The sequence below is a fragment of the Scylla paramamosain genome, chromosome 20, assembly GCF_035594125.1.
Source record: "Scylla paramamosain isolate STU-SP2022 chromosome 20, ASM3559412v1, whole genome shotgun sequence".
In the NCBI taxonomy this organism is placed as follows: Eukaryota; Metazoa; Arthropoda; class Malacostraca; order Decapoda; family Portunidae; genus Scylla; species Scylla paramamosain.
In genome coordinates, this window is record NC_087170.1 from 10,171,495 (window position 1) to 10,182,030 (window position 10,536).

A 10,536-nucleotide genomic window follows, 5' to 3' on the forward strand; every position below is an offset into this window, starting at 1 on the left:
TGGCAGTCGCTGCATTAAATATCAAAACTTCTGCATGCACAGCACACCCACCCACCATTCTTAAGCACAAATATATCCAGTATTCTTTTAAAAGTTCTCTTGACTACATTAACTTCAGAAGCAGAGATCTGGGACTGCTAGCTTACAAGAGTGTTTACAAGCGTGCAGAATTATGTATACAAGTAACACACGCCGCGCTACTTGTTCGTGGCCTTGAGTTATATTTATCATTAACTTTTTATTGGTTTGTGCCTTGCTTATCCCACTTCTTTTTTCCTTTTATTTTTTTATATTTTTTCTCGCTCTCGTTTCCTCCCACTTTTTTTTAATATAATTTTTAGCTTAATAATCAGATACCCTCAATATGAATTGCTTGTGGCATCAGAGAGAGAGAGAGAGAGAGTTATAAAACCCAAATATTTTCTGCGTTATCCCTTTCATTTCCCGAATACTCATTTTATCAAATCTTCTCCTTCCCCAGGGTTTGCGGGGATGTGCGCCAAAAGCACCGTGGCGCCCTTGGACCGCATCAAGATCCTGCTGCAGGCACATAACAAACATTACAGGCATGACGGTACGTGTGTGTGTGTGTGTGTGTGTGTGTGTGTGTGTATGTGTGTGTGTGTGTGCGCGCGCGAATATTTTAGATCCAAATTAGTGGTCTTTTCTTCTTCTCTTCTCTTCTCTTCTCTTCTCTTCTCTTTTCTCTTCTCTTTTCTTTTCTTTTCTTTTCTTTTCTTTTCTTTTCTTTCCTCTTCTTCTTCTTCTTCTTCTTCTTCTTCTTCTTCTTCTTCTTCTTCTTCTTCTTCTTCTTCTTCTTCTCCTCCTCCTCCTCCTCCTCCTCCTCCTCCTCCTCCTCCTCCTCCTCCTCCTCCTCCTCCTCCTCCTCTTCAGATTCAGTTATTAACATTTGTTATTGTATTTTTTATTTCATATTTATGTACTTGTTTATTGATTCTTATTTTATTCTGTGTTTTGCTTTATTCGTGTATATTTACATGCGTTAATAAAGAAGTGGATACGAGCCTATATAAATATTACGGTCGGATTCCTAACTTTCCCCACGTAGAATTGATTGAGTATTCCATTGTTATGTACTGTAAGAAATATATTGCTTTATTATTATTATTATTATTATTATTATTATTATTATTATTATTATTATTATTATTATTATAGTTGTCTGTCTTGTCTTGTCTTGTTTTATTGTTACGGAAGTGGATGAGGTGAGAGCGGCGCCAGAAGTAAATGAGGCACAGGTGGAGGCAGGTGTAGAGGGTCTCCTCCTCCTCCTCCTCCTCCAGCCAACCCACTAATCTCCTTTCCGAGTTTCCACTACCCTCCATTTCCTTCTCCCCTTTCCCTCTCCCTCCTCCCTGTATTTCCGTCGCCTCATCGAGATAGAGAGAGAGAGAGAGAGAGCTGAATATATATTTTACGTATTTGTCTTATGTGTGTGTTAAATATCTATCAGCATATGTCTGTCTATCTATATTAATGTGTGTGTGTGTGTGTGTGTGTTGCAGGAGTGGTGAGCGGGCTGCGGAACATCGTGGCGCGGGAGAACGTGTGGGCGCTGTACAAGGGGAATGGGGCTCAAATGGTCCGCATCTTCCCCTACGCCTCCACACAGTTCACCTCTTTCGAATTCTACAAGAAGGTGGGTGTGGTTCCTTTCTGCCACTCATCTACTTACTCAGTGGTTTTTCATTTGTTCATTCGTTTATTGATAGATAGGTAGTTTATTATGTGGACATATTTACTCACTCATTCTTTTTTTTCTTTTTTTCATTTGTTAATTCGTTTATTAGTTTATTCCGCGCCATATGACCTCGTTGTTGTAGCGAAAATGTTGATTATTAGATCATTTATTCAGCCAGCTTGTCACTTGCTTATCATTTCTCACACTCATTTACTCACCCGTTTTTATTTATTTATTTATTTATTTATTTTTTTTTTTATTTATTCATTCACTCTTATTATTGCATTCGGCACCTTATGGCATCGTTGTTTTACAGCAGAAAGGTCTATTATTGGATAATTCATTCACTCAGTTAGTCATCTGCCCATTAACTTATTCACTGACGTGTTCACTCCCTCGCCTACTTAGTCATTTACTCAACACCCTCACTCTTACTCACTCAACAAACTCATTCACTCACAAGATCAAATAACTCACACTCATTCAGTACTCATTGTCACGCATTCACTCACTCACAGACACTCACCAATGGACTTACTCACTTTCACTCACTCATACAGTCTCGCAGTTATTTTCTCACATATTTGCTTCCCTCATGCACTCGTTTATTTCCTTGCACATTAATTCACTCACTCATTCACAGGGGTCAGTGATTCAGTTTTTATAATGATACTATTTTTACTTCATCATGCCTTGGAACCTTGTTGATAATTAAATATATACCTAGTCACTTACCTCTGTTTTTCTCTTGATATTGACTCATTCACTTCTCATTCATTCTGTCATGCATATACTCACTGATGTTGTTTTTCACTTACCTACTTTTCCATAATTCCTTCCTTCCCTCTTTCCTTTCTTTCTTTCATTTTTTCTTCGTTTGTTCCTTCCTTCTTTCCTTTCTCTTCTCTTCTCTTCTCTTCTCTCACTGATGGACTCCCTCTCTCACTCACTACCACAGCTTCTGAACAACTCCTGGGGACATAACAAGTTCCTCAGTAAGACCACCTCGGCAGTGGCAGGCTCCATGGCTGGAGTGACGGCCGTCTTCCTCACCTACCCACTCGACACCATCAGGGCCAGACTAGCATTCCAGGTGTCAGGCGAACATCTTTACTCCGGCATCGTCAACGCAGCTGTCACTATTTTTCAGACGGTGAGTTACATTGCAAGTGGGTTGTGTGTTTTGTTTTGTTTTGTTATCAGTAGGTTTTCAGGATGTGCTGTGTTCTGTGGTTGGTTTTGTTTAGTGTGCGATTACATTTTGTGTGTGTGTGTGTGTGTGTGTGTGTGTCAGATTATGAACTATTATTTGTGTGTAATTTTTTCTCAGTTTTCTTATTCTTATTTGGACTTGCATTGTTTTCTTATAGATGTTATATGCAGTGTGTGTTTGTAATGTTGTATGCAGTGTGTGTGTTTGTAATGTTGTATGCAGTGTGTGTTTGGAATGTTGTATGCAGTGTGTGTGTTTGTAATGTTGTATGCAGTGTGTGTTTGGAATGTTGTATGCAGTGTGTGTGCTTGTAATGTTGTATGCAGTGTGTGTTTGGAATGTTGTATGCAGTGTGTGTGCTTGTAATGTTGTATGCAGTGTGTGTTTGGAATGTTGTATGCAGTGTGTGTGTTTGTAATGTTGTATGCAGTGTGTGTTTGGAATGTATTGCTGCAGTTGCTGTCAGGGATGTGCTTATCATGGTGCCCAGACCACGTGCCCTTGGCCTGTGGTCCAGGAGATCTTGCATTCCATGGAGGCCTCCTTATGTAAACAAATGAATAAATAAATAAATAAATAGATAAATAAAAAAATAATAATGATAATAATAATAATAATAATAATAATAATAATAATAATAATAATAATAATAATAATTCGTAATAGTAATACTGTAATGATAATAATAGATAATAAATAAAAGTGCATCATATCAAATCTCATTTATTTTTTCTTTATTTACTCATACTTATTATTATTATCATTATTATTATTATTATTATTATTATTATTATTATTATTATTATTATTATTATTATTATTATTATTATTATTATTGTTTTATCATTTATTTATTTATTTATTTGTTTGTTTATTTTTTTACATACAAGAACCTCCCTGGACCATGGGCCAAGGGCATGTGCTCTGCATGCCCTGTGATACACGTCCCTGATACAAGGAACAATTCTTAACATCAGAGAACGTACTTGGTGTTCGTCAGTATTTGTTGACCTTGGCTGGAAATAAAAAGAAATATAGAGGAAAATTGTGTGCAACATTAGATCAGTTGAGATCATCACTGAAGTTGTTTTATCAATTTTTATATTATTTTCTCATTTTCATGTTACTGTATGTATCACTAATGTGGCCATAAGGACAAGCCTGTGGCACTGATTATACAGTTGCAGCAATATTCTAGTTAAGCATTATCCATGCCTGTCAGGAAGGAGGGATGCGTGCCCTGTACCGTGGCTTCACAGCGACAGTGTGCGGCATGATCCCCTATGCCGGCCTCAGCTTTTACTGTTTTGAGCAGATGAAGTACCTCTGTATGCTGTGGTTACCTCACTACACCTGCAAACCCTGCCCAAAAAATACAGGTAAGCATGAATCGTTAGTGATGGATGCAGCTGATGTTGGGCAAGTGTGGTAATTATATACTTTATTAACAAACAATTTTTTTACTTGTTTTTGGATTACCTTGTTGAGCGACTGGCATCTCAGTGGGCCTTTTCTTTTAAGTTTTGTTGCACTTAACCAGACCTCTTATTGAATATGTATATAAAAAATATTTGAGAGTTATGCAGAATTTGTTTGTGGAAGTGTGAAAAATAAAAGATTAAAATATAGGCCTAAAAGCAATCTGGCTTGTCACTCATCATCCTCTGTACACCTAAATATTTTTGCATGATTTATTCTTCCTTTGATACTCCTATGTGTTCACTGTGCAGGAGGGCTGGTGCTGACAGTGCCTGCAAAACTCTTCTGTGGTGGGCTGGCAGGTGCCGTGGCCCAAAGCTTCTCCTATCCTTTTGATGTCACACGGCGGAGGATGCAGCTGGCCTGGATGAATGAGGAGACACGGAAGTTCGGGTGAGTCTGCGATAGAGTAGAGTGTGTATGTATATGAGGTGAAGATTGGTTAGAGTAAACCATTTATTGTGTTCTTACATTATGCAGCAGAGTGAGTCTCCAGGGCAGTGTTTTATGTTGTGTTGCACCTGCCTTAAAGTGTACAGCCTGGTTGTGGAGTGGGGACATTCTCTTGTTCTTTTAAAATGTTACTGGAACTGTATAAATATGAATGCATAGTTTAGTTTTCCTTCTAAACATGTAGTGTTTATATTACCTCCTTATTGCCATGCTTATTTTTTTGGTGAAAGGTTTAAATTTTTTTATTTATTTTTTTATTTATTTATTTTTTTTTTTTGCAAATACTATAGTTGTGTTAGTGGTGATGCGCTGTGTGCTCTTTGTCTTTCATCATTTAACTTTATTTTTCTCTTCCATGTACTGGGTGATGCTTACTTTACCAGAGCGTAAGTTGCCCTCTTGTCTTTAGTTCTCCAGCGGCAGATCTCCAAGAGCTCCTCAAGTCGTCTGCCAGTAGCCCTCCTTTCCCCACTGCTTGCCTACTTTTACCTTGGTTTGGTTTGAGAGTCCTAAAGGTTCAAAGAATAGTTTGTTGGAAGGTTTGCATGTACTGGTAACTCATAATGCCAGTAAAGCCTTGGTATGTATCCCTGTGGTCTGAAGTCTGATAACTTTTCTGCATTCACTTTCTTAGTTGTGCCTTTCCTCTTCATTTTAAGTCCTGTGGTTTGGTAATAATCTTGCAAAAAAATGACAACAAATTGACTTTTAACAGATTAGAGGATTTGATGTTAAGAAAAAACGTTAGTAGAGGTTAAGAAAAAATGTTAGTAGAGGTTAAGGGCAGAATGGTGCTCAACTATTGACTGTGACTGTACATACATGTGAACTTAAAAACACACTGATATGGAGGCTGGTGTTTACTGTAAGGTGATTAGTGTAGTGTGGAATGAGAGTACAAGAACAACTCAGTTTGGTTCTCAAAAGAACTAGTAATGTGAATGCTTTAAGTAATACACTAACCTTTTAGGAACTCTTTGGGATACCAGTAGTATATGGTATAATGGTACCCAGCCAGATGACCTTTATTATAATCTCTAAACACTTGGGTATTGTTGCTTTGATATGAAACTCCCAACCACAAGGTATTTTAATGTGTGATGAAAAGCTTTTTGATCTCACTAAATATTTCCAGATTTCTCTTTCAGTATAAACATCATGCTTGTTTTCATAACTGCTCTTTCTTTGCAATAATATTTTCCTTCTGTAACTTTAAATGGCCTTTGTTTTAACTTTATATCTTGAAGTAGAATTTTCAGTAATTATTTATCTTTACTATAATAATATCTTGCTTATTTCTATAACTCTGAATAAACTTTTTTCTCCACTTTGCATCTTGTTAAAATTTGCAGTAATCTGAATTAAGCTAATTGAAGATCAAATCTGCACCAATCCACTCCACACACACACTGTGGTGGAACTGTAACTGTTATAGCTGGGTGGCAGAGAGTCATGGTATTTTTTCATCAACAGAATGGGCATGGTGGACACCCTGAAGCTGATCTACCGGGAGAACGGCATCATGCGGGGCCTGTACCGTGGCATGAGTATCAACTACATGCGAGCCATTCCCATGGTGGCTGTGTCCTTCTCCACATACGAGGTGACCAAGCAGCTGCTGGGCCTTGACACAGGGCTCAGCATCAAGGCTGGATAACCCTCACCACTGCTAATGGGACCACCTCCAAGGTTTCTCTGATAGAATTTAAGGAGAAAGTTTATATTATGCTACATGATTATTTTTCTATGATTAATTGCTTGATTGTGATTGATCTGATGTGCTGCAGCAATGATGTCTTAATGCATTACCAAGAAAGTGCATAGAATTTATAGTTTTTTTTTACTGTTTTTCATTAAAAAAAAATTGCATTTTTCAAGTACTTGTTTTGAGATCTGCATTATGTTGAGTCTTCCCCAAAAATGCCAGTTTACATCCTCCCAAAGTAGTGATGTCACAAGTCTAGTGAATTGCACATCTATAGGTTGATTAGAAATTGATGGGCTAATGAACTTGTCTGTATTAAGAGTTCCATAAAGATCAAGAGGAGCTGGGGACACCATAGAGGGAGGTAGTTGCCTGATATTTTTTATTCAAGCATTTTGTAGAATGGGACATCACCTTTTTGGCCAACTGTACATGAAGTTGCTGATGCCAAAAAATTAAAATGTTCTCATTCATCACAGAAGACAAATGACCAAGACAAATGTGTGTACTATTTTGAAGGAGAGTTTTGTATTGGGTCAGTGAAGTGGTAATGAATGAAACAATCTACTCCAATTTTGCTACTAAATCAACAGGGAGTCATTTTATTGATAATCTTCCTTAGTCTGCTTCCATCTCTAAAGAAAATTCTGTATCTTCCTGTATAGAAATGTTCTTTATGGCTTTTACCTCAGGCATGCCACCAAACTGAATGGTGTAGTTGCTTATTTGTCTAATATTATGACTTATTATTGATATTGATTTTAATTTACTCTGTGTGTGTGAAGGATGGGGTATGTGCATTTTTAAGCCTTGACCCAGCCTCCTTTATTCATGTAAGTTATTAACTTGGCATAGAATATAATTTAGTTGTAGTAGTTATAGTAATAATCATTGTTGTTGTAGTAATAGTATTTAAGCAAAGATATTTCTCATAAATTGTCCAAACCTTTCCTTTTAATATTGGAATTTCAACTCTAGTACTTCTTTTTTACTACTTGTTATGTGTGTTGTGTAATTACCTATTTAATTTTGATATGATTAGGAGGACTTTGTGATATTAGAAATCAAATGATGTGTTATTTTTAATGAGTTAAGAAAGCTGCTGATTGTGGTGTTTGTTCATCATTGTTTGTACCCATTGGTATTGCACTAAGGAAAGCTAGGTAGGATATAGTGGACAAAATGTATTTAAATTTCTCTTCTTTCTCTAGGCATCTTCTGTTACATCTTTGTTGAGCTGATGTGTCTGCAGGTCTCCTCCACCAGGCACACTCAGGCATCCTTCTCTTGACAGCTTTCCTTTCTCTACGAAGTCCTCCCGTATGAACACATTTAAACCAGCTACAGAATAGAATAGCACTTTTTGGTGACATGGAGTTAGGTGCTGAATATGATTTCTTTTCCAGCTTCGGATTTTTGTAGTAGATAATCCTTGTGTTGTGGACTTTAAGCTCTGTGGCTCATACTTCTCAACTATTTTATTCTCTCATTAGGACTATATTCACAAGCTACAGAGATGATTAGTCATGTTCCCATCAGTAGGATGTAGGATTTTTGTTGAACTGTTATTAACTAGAATCATGAAAATACTCTTGAAAATCCATATAACTTCCAGTAGAGCCTGTTAGAGAGTAATGAAGATAAGACACCAAAATATTCAGGATTTAATATTTCTGGGATTTAAAAGAGTATCAGGTATCCATCCTTATCATCAAAGAGTTAGTCTAGAGTGGTGCTGGTAAGGAGAAAGAAATGCATGCTGTGTAGTGAGTCTAGGGTATGAGTTAAATAATGACAACACTTTAGACATTAATGCACTGCTAGAAGAATGCAGAAGTGTATTGAGTTATTTATTACTGCTGTATGTGAGAAAGAAATATTTTGAAGTCTCCTTTCATCTTTTATGGGTCTGTATTTTTTGTGGTGGCAGCCTGGCTTCATTCTCTCTGCAGGATAAGTCAGGCTTTTGTCAGTATGTCACACCTGCTGTTTACAAAAGGCTCCTATCATGTAAAGAAGAGGGATGAAGAATTATGTGTTGCCTACAATTAAAGCTGATTTTTTAAATACAGAGTGATGTTGAGATAGAGTACTTAATGCTACATGCCTCTCAAGGAACATAGATTGTACGTACTTAGGTAACTGTTGCATTGAATATTCTTTATTACTCTTTTTTTGCATTTTGAGCCTATAGCATCTGGCATATTTTTTGTAGGTTTGGAGGGTGTCCCTTTCTTTGTTAGTGGAGGCAAGATTTTTTAAGTGACTTATGTAGAGACTCATCCTGCTGTTCAGTGCTCCTTGCTACACTCCTCATCAAAAGCAGCTTGATGGCATGGTGTGAGTGATCCAGGAGCACTTGATGACAGCATCAAATGGACAGCTTCCAGTGGGACACAGTCTTGCAGCTCACTGTTTACTGTTTTCTTGTGCTGGTCACTCACTTGCCCATTGCCTCCCAACATGGTCATAGTGATTCCATATTTGTATCTTTCTAGGAGTGGATTACATAATTTTTAGAGCTTATTTTATTTATTTAATTATTTGTCTTGTGAATTGATTGTCTGACAGGTTGAATATTTGGCACTGTAGAGTCAGGCAGAAATTGGTGAACTTGCTCCATCATGAAGTGTGTGCCACCTGTGAAGTGTGAGGGCAGTCCTGTGCACTGGTCATATGCACGGGTTTCATAGTGCATGGAAAAGTATGCCATCGGTGTTCTCATCTTAATTATATCAACTGCTAAACATGATGGAACTGTACTTTTCCAGATTTGCTGGCAATTTTCTTCATTATTTTCTCAACATCATTGTAGTCTCTTTTTAAAATATTGACAGTAAGAAGTTGAGTAACCCTCAGCACTCACTTCCTTTGTGTTTTACCTCCTTTCCCTAAGCATTGTGTCTCATGATTTGCTGACATTCTTACAGAATGTAACACTTAATATTTTCTCAGCATATCAGAGGACTTCAGTTTGTGAAAATGCAACACCCAGTGGAAATGAGGGCAGATATGTTACTAGACTTTTAATCCTGATTGCATATAATTGTGTAGTTGTGTATCTTTCTGAGCAGTCTCCATGTGGCCTGAACATTGTGTTGCATTAAAGCTCCACACACAGTGTGTACTAAATTATGGAAGGTGTTGTTGAATTATTTCTAGTTAGATTAAGTTATGTAATGGTTGAGCTGGTATGGTAGAAATAAGTAAGTGATCTGAGATTATATTTTTTATAGATGTGCATGTTGTAATTGTTGTTGATGTATTAAGAGTATATGTTGGTATTTAATCAGTGAAGCATTTTTGTGTGTTGCATTTTGTGAGCTTGACTGTACAGTTGACAAGTCCTCTCTTTGTCCTGCAGCCTCCCTCCTGGCGGGGCGCTGGCTGCAGGAACACACCCATTGCACCCATCTCATCCATACTGTCACCAGGCCAGTGTCAGGAATGGGATGTTGTCTTGCTTTTCTGTCACTCACTTATTTAAAATTTGTTCACCTTACTTGATAGACTGAACACTGATTTTTGTGTATAATATGTGACATTTTCATTATATTTATTGTAGTTTCCTGTTTCATGCCATTGCAGTACTCAAGTATTCTTTTTCTTCTTTGTTTTTCTTCTCCATGTGGAAGTAAGATATTACAGAAGGAAGACCATCATCTTTTATATCTACATATTATCACTCATAAGTTGCCCAGGTAATTTCATGGTGATTTTTGGATTTTTACTCTGAAACAGATTTTTAATTACTTGGTACACTTACAGGGATAGTTGCTTGTGCCATGTCAGAGCTCAGAGTGTTAAAAAAATTTACTTCATATTTTTTTGGGGCCCTACACTGAAAAAAAAAAAAATATATATATATATATATATATATATATATATATATATATATATATATATATATATATATATATATATATATATATATATATATATATATATATATATATATATATATATATATATATATATATAATT

At 36.7% G+C, this 10,536-nt stretch overlaps 1 protein-coding gene across 2 annotated transcripts in view; it reads left to right on the plus strand.

Annotated features, from left to right (window-relative positions):
- The window catches only part of LOC135110284 (solute carrier family 25 member 16-like), a 19,153-nt gene extending 8,845 nt beyond the window's left edge, over positions 1-10,308 (plus strand). The window contains exons 2-8 of one of the 2 annotated variants that reach the window (XR_010273175.1): positions 482-574; positions 1,527-1,660; positions 2,661-2,855; positions 4,138-4,294; positions 4,646-4,787; positions 5,231-5,427; positions 6,321-6,443. Coding sequence is in view for 1 of the 2 variants with exons in the window: in XM_064022452.1 (XP_063878522.1) it covers positions 482-574; positions 1,527-1,660; positions 2,661-2,855; positions 4,138-4,294; positions 4,646-4,787; positions 6,321-6,504 (905 nt within the window). In the remaining variant the exon portion in view is untranslated. Of the gene's footprint in view, positions 1-481; positions 575-1,526; positions 1,661-2,660; positions 2,856-4,137; positions 4,295-4,645; positions 4,788-5,230; positions 5,428-6,320 lie in introns of both variants that reach the window. The other variant, XM_064022452.1, reaches the window with a different exon arrangement.
- Positions 10,309-10,536: the final 228 nt, after the last annotated feature.